The sequence below is a fragment of the Ictidomys tridecemlineatus genome, chromosome 4 (assembly GCF_052094955.1).
Source record: "Ictidomys tridecemlineatus isolate mIctTri1 chromosome 4, mIctTri1.hap1, whole genome shotgun sequence".
Lineage (NCBI taxonomy): Eukaryota > Metazoa > Chordata > Mammalia > Rodentia > Sciuridae > Ictidomys > Ictidomys tridecemlineatus.
Genome location: NC_135480.1, coordinates 106,343,900 through 106,369,072, shown reverse-complemented (window position 1 = coordinate 106,369,072; position 25,173 = coordinate 106,343,900). Strand labels below are relative to the sequence as shown.

Below are 25,173 nucleotides of genomic sequence, written 5' to 3'. Positions count from 1 at the left end.
CTCCCTTAAGGAGAAAACATTATTACAAACATTTAATGGAGTTTGGGGAGGAAGAGTTACAGAATTCAACATTAAAGTGACAAACTTGTAAAGTAATAACTTCTTACAAGGAAAAAGTCAAGGACCTTCCTCAGGAACGTTCCTGAGGGGATTTATGTATTGGAAAGGAAGTTGAATTAAATCAACTTTAACTTCCCATCCAAATCTAACATAGTATGCTTCAAAGGCTGGTCTTCAAACCAACATAGAGTTTATGGCCCAGTGGCGTCTGTCCAGGGATATCTTATTTAGATGTTCTGTTGCTGTGTGTGATATGTTGTGAGGGAGCATTTCCTGTGAGTGGTTCACTTACAGTCAGCTGTTACTCTGTGTTCCCTTTTGGAATATCACTATTAAACTTCCCCTTTTAGCAAAAGAGCAGTAGGAGAATAATAAGGTAGCTGGGGGCAGGCTTTTGTACCAATCATTCTCTATTAATCTTTCACTTCAGTTCCAGGCATTCCTGACCTGTTATGTCAACTTGGGTTTATAACTGAGGGTGAAGTTTCAGGTTTCCCTTCCAGAAATTGGGCAGACACTCAAGCAGCTGCTAGAACTAGGGAGTGGCTAAGAGTTGGAAGACACCAAACCAGGATCTGTAAGAAAAAAGAGAGACAGCAAGGAAGGAAGGAGGGAGGGAGGGAGGGAAAGACAGAGGGTTAGGAAAGAGAGAGGGAAGAAAAAGAAAAGGCGATTAGAGCTATAAGGACTGCGAGAAACCTCGGAAGGGAAGAGCAGTCCTCTTGCCCCCAACTCCCAATGCTTACCCCTGCGCTGACACTTGGATCACCTCTCTGGAGATGAAGTAAACACTTGCACAGGTGCGTCTCACCCCTACCCGCTTGCCCTAAGTAGGGATTATCTTGCTGCATTCTTTGTTCTGGGAACCAATTAATCAAGGGTGGACGGAGGCTGAACTGGGAAAGCTGGAGGGGATGGATGGGGTCGGAGGAAAGAAGCCAGGAGCCATTCAATGTGGACATTACACATGACATCATTGCCTGAATGAGATTTGGCCCTCCTCTTCCCGGAGCTGGAGGCAAGCATATCTGCTGGAGCAGGAGTGGGCTTGTCTCCCGGAGTGTGAGAGTTGGTGCGAGGCACAGCGCGGCTGCTTAGAAGAGGTATTGAGGCGTAAGAGGGAGACCCGGGGAGTGACAGCAAGATGAGAAACCTCCTGGGCTGGAGGTGTTTGCGCGGCGCGGGGCTCCGCCCCCGCTCCGGCGGCGCGCTCGGCCCTGGGAGGGGCACGCCTGTTTGGGGGTGGGGACCGTGTGCCCAAGGGGGTGGGTCTTTGGTGGGGGTGGGGGCGGAGAGCTGCTTGCGCATGTCAAGGCTAACCGAGCACACACAGCTCTGGGGGCCTGGAGAGGGGCCGCCGGTCGCCTGCTACCCGGGTCGGGACCCCGCGCGATCCAGGGGCGAGCTCCAAGGCAGGGGCACTTTTCTCTACCCAGCCTCCACCGCCGACATCGCCAGCCCTACAGGAGGTTCCGTCTCTTTCCCGGCACCTCTGAATCTCCCGGGGAGCCGAGGCCCTTGTGTACAGACCGACGTGGGACGAACTCTGTATCCCAGACGGGAGGCCCCAGTGGCTTCGGGTGCAGGGACACGCCCAGCCGAAGAAGGCGATCCGGGTGGAAGAAGCCAGAGCTCCCAGGTCTGGGTGGATCCTGCTAGCTGTTGTAAGGGGAAGCGAGAGGTGAATCAACATGGACCCCTTCGACAGCCCAGCCTCCTAGGGCCAGCCGTGCGACTCCCTTCCGAGCTGTGCTTGCCCTGGGCGCAAGCCAGAAACGCGGGGGAGCAACTGGAATGTGAAGTTCCGGGGTGGGCGGGGAAGCTACTGTCCGTGGTCCTGAGCCGGATCCCGCAACCCGCTCCGGGAGAGTGCGCGGCGCTGCTGATCGCTCCCTCGAATTGGGTTCTGCTGGGATAGGTTGGAGCTGGGACCTCCCCTTCCCCCTTCCCGGTTTCAAACGGCAGCAGAGCCTCCCCAGGCACGGCGCCCATCGTTCAGTCAGAAAGTCGCCCTCTTTGGGCAATCCGTCCCAAAGGGTTTCCTCGAAAGAATCCGAGGGCGCAGTCTTTGAGGGAATCTCTCCCTTTAGCCCCGGAAAACACCCGCGGAAAAAAGATGCCTGCCTTCAACAGATTGTTTCCCCTGGTTTCTCTCGTTCTCATCTACTGGGGTAAGTACCAGCCAGCACCCTGCCATGCGAGATGCAAATAACAGTAATCATGCTAACGATAATAACACTTATTGATGTCCTTGATGACAAAAAAAAAAAAAAGAAGCTCTGGTTGGCTTCCCTCTGTACATGTCTGCCAGACATGGAGATCTAAATGGGTTCCATGAGAATGGAATTTTAAGATTGGAAAGGCACCTCCCCGCTGTCCTGCAGCTTTATTCCCCCAACCTTTTTTGGTGGTTCTTTCGCTCCTCCTCCTTTCGTGATCATTCTTAAGTCCCCCCCCCCATCCCCATTTACTGAAAGGGAACGTACCACGTTCATTATAAAAAATCTTGCTTGCAGTCACATTTCATTTCTCAATGAGGAGTCAATCCTCCTGGAAAGATCACTGGGTCTTCAGATTCATTTCTCTATGTTAACAACAACAACAACACAAAAGCTGGGTGCATGGATTTTGAGAATGAAAGTGCTTTGATTGTTGATCTATTTGCTTAATTTGGTAAGGAATAGGGGAAAACAGGCTTAAGCCATTTACTGCTAAGTATTAGATAAATAGACAAACGCAGAAATGTTTTTGTTGTTGTTTTGGTACACTTGTGGAGCTAAGATGATTTGATGTTTGGGGAGCTGGGTTTTTTAATGAATAAACTTGTCAGTTGTGAGATACTGAGATGACCTGCCCCCCTCCAAATAAGTTACTCCTACACTTGACATCAGTAAGGCTGAGCAGAGCTATGTCAAGGGATGGGCCTGAAGTGGGGTGCCTGAATGTGTACAAAGGGAGTTAAGAGTCTATGTGATAATGTCTTACTATGTGATAGAGATGATATTTGTGTCTCTGAGTCTCAGTGTCTGAATGTGCACTAGCATGTGTTTGAACATGTTAATATAGACATCTGAATGGACTGGTATGAACATGTGGGTGTGTATGTGTGTGCAGCTCTAGGCATCTCAGCCTTGGTGTCTCTTATTATATTCTTAAATCTAACAGGGTCTCTTTAGTTGGTAAATTGCTTTACATGATCTTTGCTACCTTCTTCCATGCTATAATCAATAAAAAGGATAATTGGATTGTGCCCACCCCCTGACTAAAAGTAGACAACTGGATTATTCTCCCATGCTTGGCATGAAACTCATTCTGCCTGTGCAGTGGCAGACATGCTAATGAGAATTGACTTTTTGCCTCGGTATCTTTGTCCAGTCTCTGGATCTAACTCTGGCTGCCAGCATTATCTGGATTTTGCATGTGACCAAAGGCAGAACCAAGCTTCCTGCTGAAAAAAAAAGCCTGATGAGACAGGCTAAGAAGGATGAGGAGGGAGAGTAATGCCAGCCCCAAGGGCAGTCCTACTGCCATCCATTCCCAGTGGAATACACCAGACTTAGAGATGAAGCAGACATAATAGGTTGCCAATGAGCTCACCTGCCTTGAAGATTAAGGCTGAGATTTGCTCCAGGGAAATGCTAGGGTTGTGAGGCTTAGGAGTGGTTATAGTCTGGCAGGATAAGAGAGAGTGTGGATAAAGCTAAAGTTGTAGAGAAGGGTTGGGGTGAAGTCTGCATAGGTTTTCTTCCCAGACTTTAAGTTTTTAGCATTCCTGTCTGAATTCCATTGGAATGAGAAAGCATACTGTAGTCCAGGTGTTTTTGTTTTATTTTTTATTTTTTTTGACTAGGACTTGCTCTGTTGCTTCTATCATACTATGTAACAACCTAAGAGAATCTGTTTCTTTATATGTAAAGTTTGGAAGTTGTCATAGATGACATCTAATATTCCTTTCAGTTTCACAACTGAATGATGGGAAAATGTTTACAGACTATTGCTAGAATATGTTGGAGTGCCCATTCCCTCCTCCACCCCCCAAAACTTTGGAAAATCTGACCACATTACATCTCTCCTTGCTCATTCTCGGCATCTTTTCAACATGAACATTGGTTCACCAGACTGAGAAACTGCAGGAGGTAAAGAGGAGTTCAGGATGCCTCATTGTTAAATGTAAGAGAAAGAGCCTCACTCACAAATGCAATTTCATTTTATTAGCATGTAATTATAATACTGGAAAGCATTTAGCTAGACATGTCCCCTCTTTTTCAAGCTGATTTTTTACATGATGGCCAGTATGAATGGAAAGGGTTTTCTCCATTTACTTGCTGCATGTATTGAAAAAAAGCTCCCTTATTCTCTTAATAAATTATATAATATTAATAATAAGAATTTTTAAACCTACACTTGCCTGATGCTTCACAGTTTACAAAGCAATTTTCAATTCATTACTTCTTTTGGTCCCCGTATCAATTCTACAGGGTACTGAAGGGAAAGGAATATTATTCCCAGTTTAGAGATGAGAAAATAAGCTTAGGGAGAGGAAAGGACGGCTAGAGAATCCAGTCTTCTGACTTCAGTCTTCTGTGGCTTCTCTGTGGTCATGTGCAGCTGTGCACAAATGCTGTCCTTGCATTTCTCTTCTGATCCTTCCCTCCCTCCCCTCCACATGCCATCACCTTTCCCAAGGCCTCACCCATCCCTTAGCTCCTGTTGCCTTCTGTGCACTTCTTCAGGTTTACTCTCCCACTGGTCCCCTGTGTTGGGGAATTTTTCCTGTTCCCCTAATAGCCCTTCCTAGACCTCATTCCTTCAGGACCCTGCTACATGACAGGCTAATTTGATGACCTCAGGAGTTAACATCTGAAACTAATTGCAATTGTGACCCCATTTCGGAAATTATTTACATTTTAATTAAAACCTTCATCACCTTATTGCAAAGGAAATATTCTAGAGCAAGCCAGAAAAGGCAGTGTGACAATGGCCAAGGAAGAGAAAAATATGGAGGTAACAGATGAGTTGAATATAATCATCATTAATGAATGCATCATAGTGTTCTTTCTCCTGAGTTTTTTCATTATTATTATGGAAGTTGAAGAAGAGTCCAAAGGTCAAATGATTTGGCCAATATTATTCCAGGAATTTATCATTGATAGGCAGCAATGTGAGTTGAGCTCCTGCCATATATATGTACAATCTTTCCTTGGATACCTACAGCATACCTACAGTGTTACATAATGGTGCACTGTAGACTTGTGGGTGGAGAAATAGATTTTTCTTTTGACAGAAGGAGCAGTAAGTCATATTGCACAGGGCAAGCCAATGAGGAGAGAGAGTTTTGTGGCCATTTTGCAATGTACTATTCAGGACCACAGGAGCAGTGTGGACTTTGGCCAGGAGAAAGGCAGCCCTGGGCCTTCTGAAGATACTTTGGATTATCATCACTGAAAAGAGAAGGACTGCTGCACAGGCTGCTGTTACACATTCACTGTCCTGTCTGCTTAGATCCCACCTTCCCTCCCCTATTAATGGCCCAACTGTGCTCCTGTCTTGGCCACCCCATCTACTTGGTCACTAAAGAACACCTCTTTCACCCACTCAACAGTGTTAATCCAGCAGATGATTCCCTTTCAAATCCCTTTATCTCTTTTATCATCTTCATTTAGCAAAATCATCTTCCGATCTGACTACTGTGCCAGTTTCCTATCTGTTCTTTCTGCTTCCACTCTTGTCCCCCTTCACTTCTCCAATTTATTTTCAACACATCAGGCTGATCATGAATTTAGTACAAATCAGATCTGACCATGCTTCCACTCAGAACCCTCCAGGGCTCTCCATGTCACTCTAAGCAAAAGTCAAGAGTTCTAATGTGGCCTGCAGATCCGGCTGCAATCCTGCCCTGACCTCCCTTACCACTCTCATCCCCGTTATGCTTACTTCCTTTGCTATATTTCCCACATTGCTAGCTCTTTGCAAAGAGCTTGCTTTCAATAGAAAGAAAGGAGGTGGTGAGTTGGAGACTCAGGAGGGGAAAAATAGACTTGACCTCTTCACAGAAGGAACAGGAGGTCATATTGCAAAGGGCAAGCAAATGAGAAGGGAGGGCTTTGTGGCTATTTTGCAATGTACTATCCAGGACCCCAGGAGCAGTGATTGCTCTCTGCTGTCTTTGCTGTGTAGTGAACATGACAAGCACAATCCTTTGGACCCTTGGATCCTTGAACCCTCAAGTTGCTCCTTCCCCTGCTTGGCATGACTTTACATGAGCGAGTGTCCCTGTGGCTCATTCCATCATTTCTTTCCTTCAGTGACTGTCTGATGTTAACCTTCTCAGTGAGGTCACCTCCAACGACCTTGTACATTCACTCTCCCTTCCTCCCTCCTCTCCTGTGCTTTATTTTTCTCACAGCACTTATTACAATATAATGTAGTTCATTTTCATTCTTCTTACCCTGGAATTTGGCTCCATGAGAACTGAGATTCTAAGCTTAGAACAATGCCCAGCACACAGTGGGCATTCAATACATTTTTTTCAAATAAATAAGCAAACAAAAACAAACAAATAAATAAATAAGAAAACAAATGCAGGATAAAATAACATTAATAAGTGACATATAAAATGCATTCACACAAATCCATAGAATTTCCATGGTCTATACACTACACAGATATTGTTTGTAGCATTTTAGTACCTAAGATACTGAGTCTCAAAGGTTTGTGGAGCAAACTCATTCCTTCAGGAGCCAAATACCATTATCTTCCTACCTCTATAGTCATAACCATGTCTTCCTTGGGACTCTACCTGTCCTGCTTCTGAGATCATTGACATTGAACTTGCCTTTATCACCTCTTGTTAAATATGAATGGACTCCAAGATTTTGTGCTACACAGAGTTCTTGCTGCATGCCCTCTGCCCCTTTGTACACTCACAAACTTGCACAAACAATACCTTTCTTTTTTTATTTTTTTTAAGCAGGATTGTGATCAAGACTTTAAACTCATCACATGCTGAAAGTGTTTCTGATCAGTTTTATCTAGATGTGGACCCTCTCTCTATCAAACCATCGAGGCCCTTGTGCAAACTCAAGATAACACAAGCCCAGCTTACCTGAGAGACTGAAAACCAATTAACATTTATCTTATGTTGACTGTTTAAACCTTAATTATAGTGTCATTTAGTTTTTAAACTCTTAAGTTTAAAAATGGAAGTAATATCTGTTGTCTTCTCAACCAACCACAGTATTAATTTTTTTTAACTTTATTATTTATTTTTATGTGGTGCTGAGGATCAAACCCAGGGCCTTGCACGTGCGAGGCCAGCGCTCTACCACTGAACCATAACTGCAGCCCACACATTTTTGATGCAAAATTAGTCTCTGTCAGTCTCATTTTAATCTCCTATAGTTCTGAACTTTCAGTAGATGGACAGGCTGACCATTAATGATGAACTAGTTGGTTTAAATGTCAATGTGTGTTGTTTATTTTTCTTCTTAGAGGTTCTATTTGTATCATTAGTTCATGAGAGGGCAGTTTCAGAAGGAGACTTCAGGAGTCCTGATATAAGAATTCTTGGTGGCCAGTTTATTTTTGAATCTTCCAAACCATGAGGATAAACTCCCATACCAGATAGTTTTTTGTATTAATAAACCATCCTAATATTAGAAAATCCATTTTTATTATGCTAAACTTATATTTTTTCTTACAAACTTTGGAGTTGGGTAAAATCAAATTCTCTTCCACCTGCCAGTCTTCAAATATTTGAAGATAGATATTTTCCGTGCCCAGCTTACCACCCTGAGTCCTTCCATTCATTCCTTATCAGACTTTAGGCTTGTCTGTGGGCCCCTCGCCATCTTGTTCATCTCTGGGCATGCACTCATCAAACAATTTCCTTTTGAAAATATGGCATCCCGAACTGATCATAGCAGTCCAGATTTGTTCTGAACACTGCAGAAGAACTGCACCTCCTTCCTTCTGCACACTGTGCATCTGTTAATGCAACCCACATTCGCTCTTGTTTTTGTTGACAGCTGTGTCCCACTTTTGATTTTCTGAATTTACAATCTGATATATTTTTCTTGAAATGGACTTTATCTAGAAGGCAGGAACCATAACATAAGTCTAAACCTCCATGTGGCATGTAAAGTGTCCCATAATCAGATCTCTCTAGATTTTAAGCTAGTCTCCCTCTACTCTACAGAGAGACTTTTTCTAGCCTAGTGGTCAGACTATCATGTTCCCCACTGCTGCTCCACTGTCCAAGTGTCAGAATCACCCATAGGTTTCTTAAAACACAGATGTGGCTACATCTCTGTGCCTTTAGAGTATTTGATGCCTCATACTATAAAGGACACACAGAGATTTTCACAGCAGGGATCTGTCCATCTACCTTTCTAGCCTCAGACTCACTGCCTCTTTTCTCTTCCCCAGAAGGAATAGGTTTATCACAGGTAGAAACAGGTTCCCTTCTAGATTATAAATTCCTTGAGGCTGTGGTTACCATTTTGTTCATCTTTCCACCTCCAGCCTAGCATAGACCTGGCATCGAGTGGACTTCAGTGAACGCTGGGGTGACGATGGGGTGGGTGGATGGTCCCTCGATGCCCTATCTTCCCGCTAGACTTTAAGACTTTGAGGGTAGGAACCAAGACTGTCCCGTGCTGCATCTTCATTGCTTCCAAGAGAAGGCTTTCAGTCCACGTCTGGGTCATTCACATCTCCTTCGTCTTGCTCTGCTCCTGCTCTGAGCATATGTGTATGCTTAGAGAACTTGGCTGGGGACTCAGGGAAACAGGTATTTTCAATTTTATCTAATGATTCCTCTCTGTCGTTTCTCTCTCCCTCCTTGTCCTCCAATGCCTCCCTCTGGTGGCTCCCCTTCCCACTGCCTGCTGTCCCTTCCCTGCCCTCTGTGCTCCCTCCAGTCAGCGTCTGCTTCCCTGTGTGTGTAGAAGTGCCCTCGGAGACGGAGGCTGTCCAGGGAACCCCCATGAAGCTGCGCTGCATCTCCTGCATGAAGAGGGAGGAGGTGGAGGCCACCACGGTGGTGGAGTGGTTCTACAGGCCCGAGGGCGGTAAAGATTTTCTTGTATGTCCGACTGCTGGCTCTGGCCTTTCTTTTACCGGTCTGTGCTGTTGTGTGCCTGGCTCCTGACAGTCTGCGAGATGAGGATCTAACACTCACTGGCTCTTTTTCTTCTGAGCACTGACAGCTCCTAAGGAGGAGATAACTTCCAGTCTTAGTTAGCTCCGCTTTTGTGAAAGGGAGGGCGCTTGTCCAGCCCCAAGCAGCCCTGGTTACAGGCAGGGGAAGGAGGACAAAGAAATAAATCCTATTGAGAGCCTCCTCTAGGCTAGGTACCCTGTGAGGCCTCTTGCAAGTGTGTCCATTTTGTCCTCCCCACCATCCTATGAGATGGACTAAATTAGTAAAGAACCTGAAAGAACATGAAGCATCATGATGTGAAATAACACAGCTCTTTGAACTCTCACCATCCCCATGAAATAAGAATGACAGGGATGACCATGGTTGATATTCAGCTGGTGTCCCCGTGCAACCACATAGGTACATAGCGGACTTAGCTAGCTCTGTAGTGGAGACTCGCTGTAACCTGTCTCCCAGGGTCATGCCTCCATCCTTCCCGCCGGGAATCCCCAGGCTTCCCCCTTGATCTGGAAACCAAGGGATTTGCTCCTGGCAAAAGGATTTTAAACTAAAGGATTTGCTCCTGACTCTGTACCTGTGCCATGAGCAATGTCAGTCCTGGTTGGTTTGTTCCAGTGCTGTCCATTTTGTCTTCCTCACCATCCCATGAGATGGATTAAGTTAATAAGGTGGTGGTTGCATGTTTGGAATACTACCTTAGAGATGACCATCATACTGTCACTGACTCTGGAGCAGGTTGCCTGGGGTTGATGCTTTACCCTATGCTATTTGGCTCTGGGTCCAGGTCATGTTGCTCAACCTCTTGGTGCTTTGGTTTCTTCATTTTTAAATGGGGACATAAATTATAGCTAGCTTATATAGGGTTGTTACCAGGACTTATGAGTTCTAATTCTTAATGCATTTAAAATGATTCCTGGAATATAGTAAGCATTATATTAAGTATTTCCCAGAGAAAAAGATGTATGTGTGAGTGTATATATATATATTCACACAGATACCTACATAAAAATGTATACATACATACATACAGAGAGAGAGAGAGAGAGAAATGAGGAAATTGGGGTTCAAACATGTTACCTAAGTAAGAGAATTCAGACTTCACCCATGTGGTCTGACTGCAGATTTTTAAAGCCTCCGTCTAGTTCTGTCTTGCCTTCCTGGGGGCACTTCTCTGCAAAGACTTTTAATGGAGACAACAAACAGCAGGGTGAAGTTGAGTTTTGCTTGCTCTCTTTCTTCTTAACGCTTTAACCTGTGTTCTATGTGCCATATTGGTGTAGGTTGGCTCTACTCGGGTGCCAATGTAGGAACCAGCAGAGACTTCCTGAGCCTGGCTCAGACTTGATAGTGACACATCAGTGAAGCTGCCCTGAAGCCAGTGCCCCACCTACAGGAGGCTGGAGGTCTTGGCCAGATCCAAAAGCCCCCGTAGACAACAGGCCCCAGTCATACACAAGCTGCCCACCCTTCTTCTTGGCCTCCCCAAAATGAGGAGAAAGTGCAACTGAGGAAGTGAATTCTGCATTCAATTTCTAGGAATTTGAATTTAAGCAGCCACATGTGGCTAGTGGAGACTAGAACGAATAGCACAGCTATAGAGAACAAAAGTGTCATGTCAGAAGGAAAGGTGCCTGAGAAATGACATTTAAGAGAGCAGATTTCAATTCGAATTTAGCCCAAAGCAAAGCAAAAGCCGTGACATGTGCCTCTCGGTTGGCAGATCACAATTCAGTGTCCTAGACCCCCTTCCTATGGCCTGGTGCAGATTTCCCCACAGTCCTTTAGTGGGTCCCAGCTCAGAGGATCACATTTTAAGCGCAAGACTGTCAGGTGTCTTCATTGCTCATGAAACCACCTCTCTTGGTCTCCTCACCTTGTTCTGTTGCTGGCTGTCCCATGGCACTCTCTCTTGAGCTCCCTTTCTATCTCCTTCCAATACTTTCTTTCTCTCAATTTCCCCTCCTGGTCTTCTGTATGCCTCTCCACCTTTTTTTTTTTTTTTGTTCTCCCATTTTCCTCCTTATCTTTCCTGCCAAGCTTCTTCCTGCCTACCCCTCCCATTTGCCTGTGTCCATCTTCCGGTCTTTGTTTCCTTCCGTGTCCTCCCCTGCACCCCCATATTCTGGGTCTTCTGGCCACATGGTCCTCTCATTTCCCCACTCCTTCCCTCCATCCCATTCCATCTTGGCTGTCCTGCCCTACCTTTTCTCCTGGCTCTACCTGCTTCTCCTCAACCTGCAGATCTACGAGTATCGAAATGGCCATCAGGAGGTGGAGAGCCCCTTCCAAGGGCGCCTGCAGTGGAATGGGAGCAAGGACCTGCAAGATGTGTCCATCACAGTGCTCAACGTCACTCTGAATGACTCTGGCCTCTACACCTGCAACGTGTCTCGAGAGTTTGAGTTTGAGGCCCATCGGCCTTTTGTGAAGACCACGCGGCTGATTCCCCTCCGAGTCACTGAGGAGGGTGAGGCTGGGGCACAGGGTCTCTGGGGCATCCTACTCTTTGGGTTGGGGTTGGAGGATATGAGAGCCTTTGGAGAGTGCAAAACCCATGTATTTGTACCCATCTTCCTTGAGCAGCCAGCTTTCTGCAAACACTCCACCACCTGCCTTCTGTGCCCTTCCTCAAAGCAGGAAGGCTTGGAGATGACAGTAAAGTGACCTCTTCTTGGTCTGCCAGAGAAAAAAGACAACCTCCACAAAGCCTAGAGCCACTGATTTAGTGATGCCTTTTTCTCTAACCTGTGTGGAATCCCTGATTCAGTGGGTACAAGGAAATTGTATAATGTTATCTAGAAATCCTCTCCTGTCTACAAGCAATATATACTGCCACATCATTGTTTCTCAACATTCAGCATCTTCTGCAGGCCTTTTTAGTACACAGGTTTTTTGACCTGCTAGGGGATGCTGCTGTTGCTGGGAACCCCACTTTGGGAACCACTCTCTGAGCCCAAAATTTGACAAGCTTTTTATCTTTGTCTGTCTCTCCACAATAATCACACATGCAACCCCTTCCTCAGCTGTGACATCTTCGCATAAATCCATCTTCAGCTGGGAGAAGGGGACAAGTTGATAGCTCTTCAGTCTTTAAGGTCTGCAGAACTTTCAGCTGATTTCTTGTGAGTGGGAAGTCCTCTCAGCAACTTAAATCAGATATTTCTCTTGCATTCCAAGTCCAGAACCTGGAGGGAGGACTTTGAGGGCACTCACATTCTGCTTTGGTGCTGCTGTCAGAGGACTCAGAGAACTGCAGCTCTGAGCCCCTTGCAAGTACCTCTTCACATGTCAGATGCCTTTCTTTCTCAGGAGGTCTATTTCCAGCCTGTTGCTAGCATCATCTCTGCCCTGAGATGCAGGATGATGAATAGGCCCTGGAGTGTGGGCATGAAAGAAGAGATTAAGCTAAAGACAGTGCTCTTCCTAGAAAAGGGACCCGGGAATCCTAACTTCCAGACTACAAGTTTTTTTTCTTTTCTTTTTAAATACTGTGGTCAAAACAGTAAAGTGAAGACCTCAGTGTTGAGAGTGAACCACAGAGAATGAGACGCTATAACTGAAGCAGAAGGTAGATCACTTCTGAATGTGCAGAACACTCAGGCTACCTGAATTGAGATGTGATGAGTCACATCCCCACTCTGAGTGTGTCTCCTCTGTTTGAGACGCAGGGGACAGGGCGGGAAGCTCTCTGAGGTATGCATCTGTTCAAAAGTTCCATTATCTTCCTCTGTTTACACTTGCTCCTCCCTGGGGATGGGCGCCTGGTGCCCCCTGCTGTTCATCATCAGGAACTGCTGGCTGGTACCTGCCAGACTCTAGGAAGGTTCCTGTCTCCACCTCCTGCTCTCTCAGGCCTCAGGCTTTTGCCTCCAGAGACCACTGGGGGCACATCTGATGGAAATATGTGACAAACCTAAGCTAGTCAGCCTGTCAGGCACCGGCAGCACACTTCAGGTAAGAAGAGAAGGAAAAAACAAATTGGTTAACAGAGTCACAGAGCCTTGTGGATGGTAGGGCTGGAAAGAAGCTTAGAGATTTAATCCAGCAAGGCTCCTCCATTCTACCTTTGCAGATGTGAGTGCAATGGGTTTGAGTGATTTCTGGTATGTGTAAGTTAAAATGACTCCCCTCAGGTACTTGGAGGGTGCAGTTCTGGAGCCTCTCATCTTGTGCCTGGGAGAACAGATCTCCACGAGAGTGAGAGAGGGGCTGGCTTAGGGACATGAGCTAATGAGCATTAGAAGGAAGACCAGGGTCCAGATCTTTTGCTTATTAAGCTAACCCACAGCACCTTTCCTTCCACCACCATCCCCACTGCCTGCCACTTTTCCTCTTCCTTCTTTTTGCCTCTGTGACCCCGTGACAGCTATCCACACTGAATACTCACTGCCCTCACATGACTCATAGGTGCACCCTCCACTGTGACACTGTGACATGCCATTTCTTCCATTCCTGTCCCAGAGAATCTGTCTGGTTCTATTTGTTCACATTAAATTTTTCCTGGTTTAAGCTCTTTCTGTCTCTAAGACATAAATTAAGACATAAATATGAACCCTCTTCCAGGCTAGGAGACGACACATGCCTCAAGCTACATCTATGACTTCCAGCTCCACCTTCTCTGAGATGAAGTTCATGGCTAGAAGTCATTGCTTTTTTTCTTTTGTTTAAACCAACAAAGCTTTGGGGATGATTTGGACTCTGTGGATAATTGCAAACTGAATTTAATTCCTTCCTTTATATCAGACTGTATGCCATGCATCATGTTCTAATTGTCATTTTTGTTGATCGTGGAACAAAACAGATCAACACTTATTTGTATTCATTCATTCAACAAAAACTCATTAAGTACTTCAATTTATGGAGGAGATTTGGTCCAATGCACTCTCCCTGGGGACATCACCTCCATCACCTGCTGTTCAGAGGTTATAGGTGGTTGAAATAAGACATGTGCCTTACATTTGTGTTGATTTTTGCATCTTATTACGTTTCTGTTTGTGTGTGGTGCTGGGGATTGAACCCAGGACCCGCCCATGCTAGGCAAGCATCTACCCTCAGCCCACACAGATATTCTCAAATATACTAGGTAATGTAACTTTCACAGTAACCCTGACTGATGTGAATTATTATCCCATTCTACAAATTAAGAAAGACTCCAATGCAGGAAATGATTGTTTCCAAACCAGTAAGTAGTACAATTGGGACCCAATTCTCCTCCCCTCTTCTTCCCTCCCTTCCTCCCTCCCTAAGTATGTGGGGGTGTATACACATGTATAGACATATATACACACATATATACATATGTATATATACATATGCACACACATATACACTTATATACATATACACATATATTTAATATGTGTGTATTTATATATGTGTGTACATATGTGTGTGTATATATAATTCTGAGTCCAAGTTTCCTTTTGCTTTTCTTCTACTTCTTCCACCCATCACTCTCCCTCATCCCTATCTCCAGAATAGCCAGTGAAATTCAGTGAAAAAACTGACAAGAGGATTTGAAGATGTCCTCTGACATCTTCCTGAGTTGGAAAGAACATGTTCCTGAGTTCCTTTAGACTCAGTGCTTATTTAAGTCATACTTAAAAATAGGCTTCCTAGATCTAAAACCCCAAAGACAGCTCTGGGTTTGTGGGACATACACATTCTGAAGCTCATTCTCTTTCTTGCAGCTGGGGAAGACTTCACTTCTGTGGTCTCAGAAATCATGATGTACATCCTTCTGGTCTTCCTTACCTTGTGGTTGCTCATTGAGATGATATATTGCTATAGAAAGGTCTCAAAGGCTGAAGAAGCAGCCCAAGAAAATGCGTAAGTCCAAAGATGCTAAAGTAATAAGGATAACTACCCCCTTCTGAGTGTCTGCTGTGATAATTGAAGTGTTATGCAATTTATACACATCCTTTCACCTTTCTCTTTATAACTACCTGTGAGGTAGGCAACATTATTGTATCCATTTTACAGGTGAAAATACAGGGTTCACCAAGGGCCACTGTAAGTGACAAAGCAATGTCTGATTTTAGGTCTGCTGACTCTTGGCCTGCACACTTAACCACTGAGGTGAAGAACATCGGCTGCCATTACTAACCCATAAAATTAGCATTATTATGTTATGGCCATTTTATAAATGTTGAAGCAGGCTCAGAGATGTTAAATGGCTTGCCCAGGTGGAACACACAGTCAGTGCGGAGACTGGGATTCGAACCCAGACCTCTCTGTTCCTGACATCCATCATGTTCAGCTGTTTGACTCAGAATTATATATACATACACATATATAAATACACACATATTAAATATATGTGTATATGTATACAAGTGTATATGTGTGTGCATATGTGTTCCATGCATACTATGGAACTCATCAGCCCACCTTTATGAGATAAGGAGCTCCAAGCCATGAGTTCATCCCCTAGAGTCTAACCATGATCAAATCCCCCTAGTAGGGTCTCCAATCTTCTGATGTCCAGCCTGTGCCTTTGCCAATTTTGCCACGACCCTAGTCACTTGAGAGATCATGTGGGAGAGATGATGGGGTCTATAGCAAAGGGTCTGAGAGACCATGCTGGACTGTTATTTGGGGAGAGAAAGACAGGAAAAGACAGATAAAAACCAACCCGCAGATTTCTAGCAACATTGCTGAGGGGATAATCTGAAAAGCCTAAGTTGCTGCCATCTGGAAATGTTTGCTCAAGAAAGCCTCATTTTGCATGGTATCTATGATCTCAGGGAAATAAAAATTACTACAGACTATATATGAGGGTAGAAAGAAGGAAAGTTGTAATTCCCGGTGACTTAGTTACTTAGATTTTAGCGATTGGATTTTAGTGCATGGACAGGGAGTGTTTATGCTTGAACAGAAGTGTCTACCTTTGGGCCCCCACAAGAAACAGAGTTGGAACTAAGATTCTGAGCAGAGCCAGAATCCCCAAAGGGCTACCAGTCACAAAAGGGTGGACCAGAAAATTACCAGCCCACCAGCCCCCAGAAAAGTCAGGGAAACCTATCCATGTTGTATTGACTTCAAGCAGAAAAATAAGTGATTCTTGAGAATTAGTAACCATAGCCTTTTCCCACAAAATGTGGGACTTAATGATACTATCCACGTGATCAAGGAAACTAACTCTAAGCTGAGAAATTCAGTAAAAAATTAGCCCCTGGACAGTGATAACTGGGAGTGTCCTATAGAAACAAATGGAAAGCCCTTCTGAAGGGACCCTCTTTCTCTACCAAGGTCCAGTAGGATTCTGTAGACTAATTACTTCTGGAAGGGATTTCACAATCCAACCCCAAATGAAAAGTCACTGTGGAAAATAGTCCAATAGTGATGGTATACTCCTGCAATCCCAACAACTCAGGAGTATCATGAGTTAGAGGCCAGCCTAGGCAACTTAGTGAGATCCTGCCTGTAATAAAAAAAGGGGAGGGGGCTAGGGATGTAGCTTAATGGTAGAGCGCCCCAGGTTTAATCCTCAGTAAGAAAGAAAACAATCCAGATGAGCAAGAGAAATAACATAAGGTCACTTTTAAGTCCTAGGAGATTCAGATAAGAAGGACCTGGGAAGGTATAGAAAATAAGCTTGTTTAAAATAGTTAAAGCAATGAAAAAAAAACTTAAAATATAAAAATAGGGTAAGTTGCTAGGAAAAAAAGGACAGGCAGAAAAAAATTCTGAAAATAAAAAATGTAGTCAATAAAATATCAAATGGATTGGTTCAATAGAAAATTGGATACAGGTAACCGAAAGATAAATGTGAGGGACTTACACAGAATGGAATAATAGAAAAACAAGAAATAAAGGGGAAAATATGAGGTGCTTCATTAGAATAGAACAGAGAATGCAGGAGAAATGATACCTGTATAAGAGAGAGGTGGCTGAGAGAAGGATAGATGCATCTTCACATGCAAGACGCATAGTCAGCTCATCCCCTACTTACGATGGCTCAACTTACAATTTTTGACTTTTGACTTTGTGATGGTGTGAAAGCAATGAACATTCAGTCAAAACTACTTGAAATTTTGCATTTCAATTTTTTCTCAATTCCGTTGCTGGGTGGCAATAGCAAGGCTCAGCTTCCAGTCAGCTGTGAGATCTCTCTATAGTGTTCTACATTGTCAAGCTATGATGTCTGGTTGGTTAGATATGTTAAGTATATTTATTTCTACTTAGGATATTGTCAACTTATGGTGAATATATTGGGACATAACCCCATCATAAGTCAAGGAACATCTGTAGGTCCTGAGCAGGATAAAAATAAATAAATCTATGTCTAAACACCAACTTCCTTTAAACTAATAAACAGCAGCTACTAAGATAGTCTACAGAAGATATCTGTCTTTTGAAACTTTAGAAAAGAACAACGGTTTTTAAAAAAGAGAGAAACTTTGGAAGAAATGCCTATAATGTTAGAACATGTCAAGAATATCATCTCTCCCCACTTCTATTCAATATTGAATTGGAGACCTTATCCAGTATGTTAAGTAATACAAAGGGAAAAAAGGGGTAAAAATTGGAAAGGAAGAAAATAAATTATCATTGCTCACATCCATTATATAATTATCTGCATATAATATCCAAAGAGAATCTATGAGCAAGCAATTAGAACTAGTAAGAACATTCCATCAAGTTTCTTATAAAAATCTAAATGCAGGCAGGTGCCACATAATGTTTCAGTCAGTAACAGACTGCATATGCTGTGGTGGCCCCATAAATTGTGTCATCCAGTGGTGTCTGCCATTTTAGGTTGTGTGATTACACTCTATGATGTTCAATGAGGATGAAATCATCTAACAATCTATTTCTCAGAACATGTTCCTAATGTAGAACAACCCATGCTTTATAAAAATCACCTATATTCCACAACTAATTTAGGAATGTATTTAAAAACTTAATTATCATATAAGCAAATATTATCCAATACCTGGAAATAAATCTGGCAAGAATATGAAAGACCTTTAAGAAGAAAATTATAAAACTTTACTGAAAGACACACAAAAAAGCAAACAGATGGAAAATAAATCCTCACTATTAAAACAATTCCCTCCCAAATTAATCTTCAAATTCAGTGAAATCCAATTAAAATCTCCATGAATTTTTTAAGGAACTTGATAAGCTGATCTTTTAGGGTCACATGAAAGGTCAAAGGGCCAAAAATTATCTAAACCAAAGGACAGCCAGATAGTAAATATTTTAAGTTTTGCAAAGCTATGTAGGATCTCTGACACCCATTGTTCTTTGTTTTTCTTGAGTGTTTGAAACACTTTAAACAAGTAACAGTCATTTTTAGCTTGTGAACCATAATTTGTAGATCTCTGGTCTAAGCCAATTCAAAGAAGGAACAATTAGGTTCAGGAGAAGTAGCTAACAAATTTGAAGCTAATAGAGAGTAAGATTGCTTATAGCTCTATCAGGGTAAACAGTTTGTGATCCTGGCATAGGTATAAAATGCACAAACAGAACAAAACAGAAAGTGCCCCAAAGATTAATGAATGTATAAAAAAATACATAAAATCGATGTTATTTCAGTCACTGAGAGAAGAAGGAACTATCAAGTAAGTTGTGGATGGAGGATTCCTTGTCCATGTAGGAAAAATAAAATAAAATTCCACATCTCCTATGCTAAACAAAAATACTTTGAGTAAATTTATAGACAAAGTAAGATGTGAAACTTGGAAATTCTATTAAGGAATGTAAGAGAATATCAGTATTACCTGGATATAGAATTTCTTTAATAAAATACAAAAAGTACAAATCAAAGAAGGAAAATACGATCATTTCTAATTATCTTATATGTAAAAATCAATTGTTTATTCCAAAGAAATCCGTCTAAAAATTTATAGACAATAGACTGAAGGAAATTTTCAAGACATGAAACCGTCAAAGAAAAAATCAATGCGGAAAAAAAACAAATATCTTAGAAGAAACACTTGAAACAGTAAAAGAACAGTCAAATTATTGAAGGAGAAACTCAGCCTATAAACACGAAATGCTCAACTTTACCAATAATCAGGAAAATAAAAATTAAAATAATTATAAAATATAATTTCATTTCCATTCAGTTTAGCTAGTATTTTTAGTTAAGTCCTGCAGAAGTGTGGATTCATAAGAAGACTCAGATACTACTAGTGGGTGTGTTCATGTACAAATACAGGAGAGGATGTATTATTCTAATCTGTTGAAAGGGTCATTCTAGTTTTGTCTTGGAAACAACCCCAGAAGGAAATGCAGAGCTGTCCTGAAGACAGCCTTGCCTGTGCCCTGCTCCTTCCTTGTCTCACAAGCCCCACTGGTCCTCTTCCCCCCTCCCCTTCCTTTATAGGTCTGACTACCTTGCCATCCCTTCAGAGAACAAGGAGAACTCTGCAGTGCCTGTAGAGGAATAGGAGTGACATGACTTGAGGTGAGGTCCTGGGACTTGGGAGGGGAAGGTGGATGTAGATGGCTGGGTGCATAGTGACTTTGTCACCCACAACTGATATGACCTTGAATTTGATCCCTTTAGTGGATTTCTGTCTGGTCTGGTATCCCTACCCTCAGGGTACTTCTTTAAGTTGATGACTAAGTCACAAAGCTCTGTATGCTGACAAGCCCTTCAGAAGGTGAATTTCTTTGACCTGAGTGTTGCCAGGCCAAACTCCTTGCCCATGGTCACAAGGGCACAATTCTCCACTCCCTTTTTTTGGTCAGTGTCTTTGGACTTGCCTGGGCTGGACTGGACTAGGCTGGGATGGAAATTCTGAGTGATTTGTTTTATCATTGGTAGGTGTCCTGGACACTAAGGGACTGGCTATCCCAGGTTCCGTGATGTCAGCAGCATCAGGAAGGTGCCCCGTGGTCCCCATTGCTTCCCTTCCTGCATCCATCCTTCTACTCATTCATCATATATCCCCCCGCCTCTGAGCTTTCACCTCTGACTTCCTAACTCCGTCAGAACTCCACACACTATGAGACTTTGCCAGAGCTGAGGAGCCAACATATCTACAAGGAGTCAACCTTGCCTATCCTCGCTTTCAAGCCAGCTGCTCCAGTGCCAACTGGATTTCTCCCTGTGCTCCAAATAACTCCATACCAATGCTGGAGGTAGCATTTCCCTCTTCCCCCAACTGGCTGGAACTGGCTCATTCTCCATTGCTTCAAGAGAATGGATGTCTTACTGGAAGAAGGAAGTTATTAGTTTCAGTAAAAGCAAAAGCATGTTATGTACTTGGACTCTTTGAAGTCAGTTTTTTTCAAGTTTGTGGCCCACTTGACTAGAGCATCAGAGAGAAGCATGCCTCTCTAGGTTCTTCAGTGACAAAGATCCTTAAACATAGACTAAAATTCTTTCTGGAGCTTAGTACTCCAGGACTAGATCCCCCATAGGTCTCTAAGGCCTGGATTGCATCCAGTCCTTCAATGAAGCCAAGGACAAGAGTCTGGGGAAGGACCCAGGACAATCTAAGTGGCTCTTAAAATCCATATAACATACTCCTGATTTTGTTGGAATGATGTATGTGTGCTCTTTCTGGGGAGCACACCACCTGGGCATTGGGACTGAAATTTCTGAGTTCTTCCTCTCCAAGTGTCTGTGGATCAGTATTAGTCCTCATTTTATAAGAGGCAACTGAGGCTCACACAGAGCTCAACCATATAAGAGATTTAAGAGGACAAACTATACAGAGATAAGCTTTGGATGCTGCCCAGTTTCCACTCCAAAGTATGGATTATTCTGTTTTTGAAAAGATTTTGACATTGAGCTGGGCTGTAGCCATGCCTTTTGTACAAGCACAGATTTGAGGTGGATGGTGCAGCTTAGGTTAACCTTGATAGATTCAGGGAACTAGAAACTGGCCAAGGAAGGAGACACAGAAGTACATGAGATAGACGGGAAGAATTTTCCTATAAAGATGTGTGAATCCGATACATCCCCAGGAGGAAATCGCCTCTGAGAACAATATTCAAACTAAGAAAAATACTTGTTAGTCTGAGATGGATGGATGAACAAAGTGATAAGGGAAAGATGGGGAGGTGGCATCCAAATACCTCACCTATGTATGAATCTGTACTTTTAGGTGTTTTCGTTTTCTCTTGGTTTTTGTCTTTTCTGAATTTTGAGAGAGCAGAAAAATGATGGGAAAATTGTGTCTCTTTTTTTTTTTTTTGTTAATGTAGTGACTGGTCCAAGTGTCTATGTGTGATATCCTTCACACCTAGTGCTAAGAGAGGGGGAGGTTTTATGGGATATGAGAAGACGAAAGTGCTGGGATTCCAGAAGAAAGGCCCTCAAGTCTGGGGAAATTGATCTGAAAGCCTATTCTCCATTGGCTTTGGGCATCACGTGACAAGCTCATCATCTCTTCCATCCCTGAGGACGTACTTGAAATAAGATCCTTAACACATATGAAGAGTCTAACGTGTTGAAGAAAACATTTGCAATAAATTCAAGACCCTTCTTATTGGTAATTTGCCACACCACCTTTCTGAAGTAAAGGAGATGATATAGAGCATTTTTCTTAATTGGGAAAATGGACCTGAATCAGTGGGAGGTTTACCCAATCACAAGCCTGGTTGATGGGGAGGTTGTAGCAGCAACGAGTCACTTCCTCCTACTCCACTTTCCCCTTGTTTCCAGTGGACCATGCATTTAATTTGTAACCAAGTGGTATGCATGATTGCATTTTTCTTTAAAAAAAACAACACTAGATGTTTTCTAAATTATTTTTCATGGACCGAATGATGCTGATCATTTATTCTTCACAAGTTATCTTCTTTGTTTCTTTTTAAATATTTTCAACACTTCTCATCCTTGATACCTTCGCAAGAGCTACCTGCCATGCAAAAGCATTTTCACTCCATTTATTTTATTTCTTCTCCATTTCTTCCAGTGAGGTGAATGTTCTTAAGAGTCAGTGTTACCAATGAAGAAATGGAGGCTATAATGTTAAGTAGCTTTACTAGATTATCAGGTCACTTTGCTGATCAGTGGAGGGCTAGAATCCAGGTCCTCTGACTCCTCTTCCAGTTTACACCTCAGCTGCTTCTTTTCTTACTTTAAAACTCCCATCCGACTCTGCCTCTCTTGCTTATCCAGATGTCTCCACCTTCTCTCCACCCTAATCCCACTCTCCTACTTCTCTGCCACTTTGCTTCTTGGTAAATACTACAAATGTGCTTTGAGAGCCCATTCCACCCTGGTTCTCCTTCTGGTTGGTTTGTATATCATTATTTCTCCAAAACTGCAATTCAACTCCTTCCTGGGAGACTTGATCTTGACTATACATCTATAAGGTACTGTGATCACCAGCGTGAAGTCTTCACCCACCTCCCTGTTTCTTCACGTATTCCTATACAAGATCTTGGCTTAAAAGCGTGTAGCTCTGGAAGCTTTATCTGGTATGTTGTTACTTATTAAAGGGCTTAGAAGAGTTTTCAAGGGCTATAATCACTTTAGAAACCCCATTTGTTGTCTTGGTGCTGGATGTTTCCCATGACTAATCCTCAGTAACACAATTCACTAAAGGTCAAGCTAGGCTGAGTGTGATTTTCCCTTTCTTACTGCTTAACAGCCATGAACTTGATTGCTCAACTCTATAGGTCCTGGGAGCAGTTTGCCCTGTAGACCTTTACCACCATCTAGGTTTTATATCAAAGCCCCAACCTCTGCATGAAAATACCTGGACAGTCAGTTCCCATCCCTCTCCCAACCTTCATTTTTAATCTGTTTAACAGCATTGTCTTTTGGTTTCTCTATCCCCAAACATCTGCACATCCACACATCCTTCTGAGTTTCTGGTTTCTCCTGAATGTCGAACTGGAAATATTAGTAGAAAAGGAATTTTCAAATCAGAAATATGCTGGGAAGTGTGTAGAGCGGTGAACTCTTAAGAAGAGGAGATAAGCCAATTGTGGTGGCATATACTTGTAACCCCACCATCTTGGGAGGCTGAGGCAGGAGGATGGTGAGTTCAAAGCCAGCCTCAGCAATGTGAGGTGTTAAGCAACTCAGTGAATCCCTGTCCCTAATACAAAATAGGGCTGGGGATGTGGCTCAGTGGTTGAGTTCAATCCCTGGTACCAAAAAATAAAAAAAGAGACACAGTGGATCCCTCTCCTCCCGAGAACTACTACATCAAAAAGCAATATATGAGCTGGATGCAGCATTGTGTACCTGTAGTCCCAGCTACTGGGGTGGCTGAGGATGGGGAGGGTCTTTTGAACCCATGTGTATAAGATCATCCTAGGCAATATAGTGAAACCCTGTCTCAAGTGGAGGGAAAAATACATCTAGAATCTCTGAACCTACTTTACACATCAGAGGGAAAAGTCTATAAGATTGCATCATTGCAAGAAACAAGGAGAAGCAAGAGCTAGACATATTTCAAATGTTTTTGTTCCACTTTCCCAGTTTCACATGGAAATGGTAGAAGTGAGGGGCAGGGAAAAAAGCCCGTCTCAGCTCTTTTTGTAAATGAGAAAACCCTAACTCAGTGAATTCACGTAGTCACTGAAAATATATCCAGATGGTTGATGTGCTTGCTCACCAGTCTGATATCCACTCACTCTGCATTTTCCAGCACCCACTGTGTTGAATACTAGCCTTGACCCTAAACAGGCCTGATGATCTTAGACTTGAAAAAAGAGCATCATCTAAGTCTTACTTAATCTCTAAAAGCTAAGGTGGTATGTACCTCATATTTAGTTCAGCTCGCTTCCTCACTTGATTTTATAGAAGGTCCTAGCTGTTAAACAAGCCTGAGTTACAGGTCAGCCTCAACCTCTGTCATAAGCCAGCTAAACTGCAGAGCCAGTATTGCTCTGTCTTCTCCCTGTCACCACTGGGCAAGAACTGCATCCACTGAGCAGTGTATGTGATATGGAGGGAAGTCGCTGAAGGACATGTGCCGGTAGGTTTGTGGAACACAATTAGAAAACAGTCTCGGCACAGCGGGACTATCTCCTACATCATCACCTTCATATGGCATTTTCTTGATTTTCCACAGCCAGTCTTTTTCTGAACTCTAGAAAAGTTGCTCCCGACACCACCCTATCCCTCAACAACCTAATGCCTATTTGTAGTGTTTTTCAGTAAACTCTGTTAAACAATGTCAATAAAGTGTCTCTAAAAGCCACTGGCTCTGGTTTTGCTCTACTTACTATGTGTAACTACTGCATAGCTTCTTCCTAGCACCCCATTCTGCATGGTTTCTACCTAACCCCCCAATCGGTATCAACTCCTATACCCAACTGGATGTGCCTAGAGAAGGGAAAACACATTTAATCATCTACAATTAAAAACATATGCTAAATGTGTGATCTAGCTTTTCCTTGCCCCCTTTCTCTTCTACCCAAACACAAAACACCAGAGAAATATATCTTCTTTTCTGGCATCCAACAAGTTTCCTAAGATGGAGCTAACTGCGCAGGAAGAAGCTATGTAGCAAGGGCCACACTGGATCTCAGCCCACCACTTGTGGCAAGAGAGGCATAAAATAAAGCTGCCGCCCAGTGGCCATCTTCCTGGAAAATGACAAAATCCCCCAAAGGGAAAAGAACAAAAAGAAACTTCAGAATTCACAGTTCACCACACTCCTACAATACTACTGATGGAGATTAAAAATTATCCTAGTACAATACCAGCCACCATACCAAGAGATGCATGTGTTCTTTTTAATATATGTCTTACTTTTAAAACAATGAGGATTGGAGTGACAACTGGAGCCCAAGGCCACATGGCTGGTAAATAGTGATGCTGCAATCTGTACTCGGGTGTGATTCCAAAACTTCTCCATTGCACTTGATCAGGCTGCTTTCCTGCCTGGAGGTGGATGGCTGTGCGTGAACCTGCATGCCCGCCCACGCACACACCTTCAGGATGTGCTGTGAGCATAGCTGGGAACACCAGAAACATTCGGGATGATGGGAACTGATGAATCAAGCAATAAACACACACACTA

General features: G+C 43.2%; 2 protein-coding genes across 6 annotated transcripts in view; one reads left to right on the top strand and one right to left on the bottom strand.

The window, feature by feature from the left end:
- Gramd1b (GRAM domain containing 1B) overlaps positions 1–25,173 on the bottom strand; it is a 273,207-nt gene that overhangs the window by 10,950 nt on the left and 237,084 nt on the right. Inside the window, exon 23 of one of the 2 annotated variants that reach the window (XM_078047201.1) lies at positions 21,359–25,142. The exons of the other annotated variant lie outside the window; for it this stretch is intronic. The gene's annotated coding sequence lies outside the window, so the exon portion shown is untranslated. Of the gene's footprint in view, positions 1–21,358; positions 25,143–25,173 lie in introns of those variants that run through there. 2 annotated transcript variants of the gene reach the window in all.
- Positions 699–24,348, top strand: Scn3b (sodium voltage-gated channel beta subunit 3). 4 transcript variants are annotated; one of them, XM_078047226.1, is made up of 7 exons: positions 701–860; positions 1,497–2,231; positions 8,982–9,145; positions 11,465–11,690; positions 14,914–15,052; positions 19,560–19,640; positions 20,004–24,348. In XM_078047226.1, exons 2-6 carry the CDS (start codon positions 2,177–2,179, stop codon positions 19,621–19,623), a joined length of 648 nt encoding a protein of 215 aa, XP_077903352.1. In that variant the 5' UTR covers positions 701–860; positions 1,497–2,176; the 3' UTR covers positions 19,624–19,640; positions 20,004–24,348. The 4 variants fall into 4 exon arrangements, with proteins under 4 accessions (XP_021584193.1, XP_077903352.1, XP_077903351.1 ...); XM_078047225.1 differs by lacking the exon at positions 701–860 and adding an exon at positions 1,020–1,163; XM_021728518.2 differs by lacking the exon at positions 1,497–2,231 and having other exon boundaries at positions 699–860.

What these genes read in the sequence shown, in the direction of transcription:
- Scn3b (XM_078047226.1), top strand. Translation starts at nt 2,177, where the DNA reads ATGCCTGCCTTCAACAGATTGTTTCCCCTGGTTTCTCTCGTTCTCATC. An exon ending in TCTCGTTCTCATCTACTGGG is followed by an intron (nt 2,232 to 8,981) that starts GTAAGTACCAGC and finishes TGCTCCCTCCAG; the next exon opens with TCAGCGTCTGCTTCCCTGTG. An exon ending in GAAGCAGCCCAAGAAAATGC is followed by an intron (nt 15,053 to 19,559) that starts GTAAGTCCAAAG and finishes CTTCCTTTATAG; the next exon opens with GTCTGACTACCTTGCCATCC.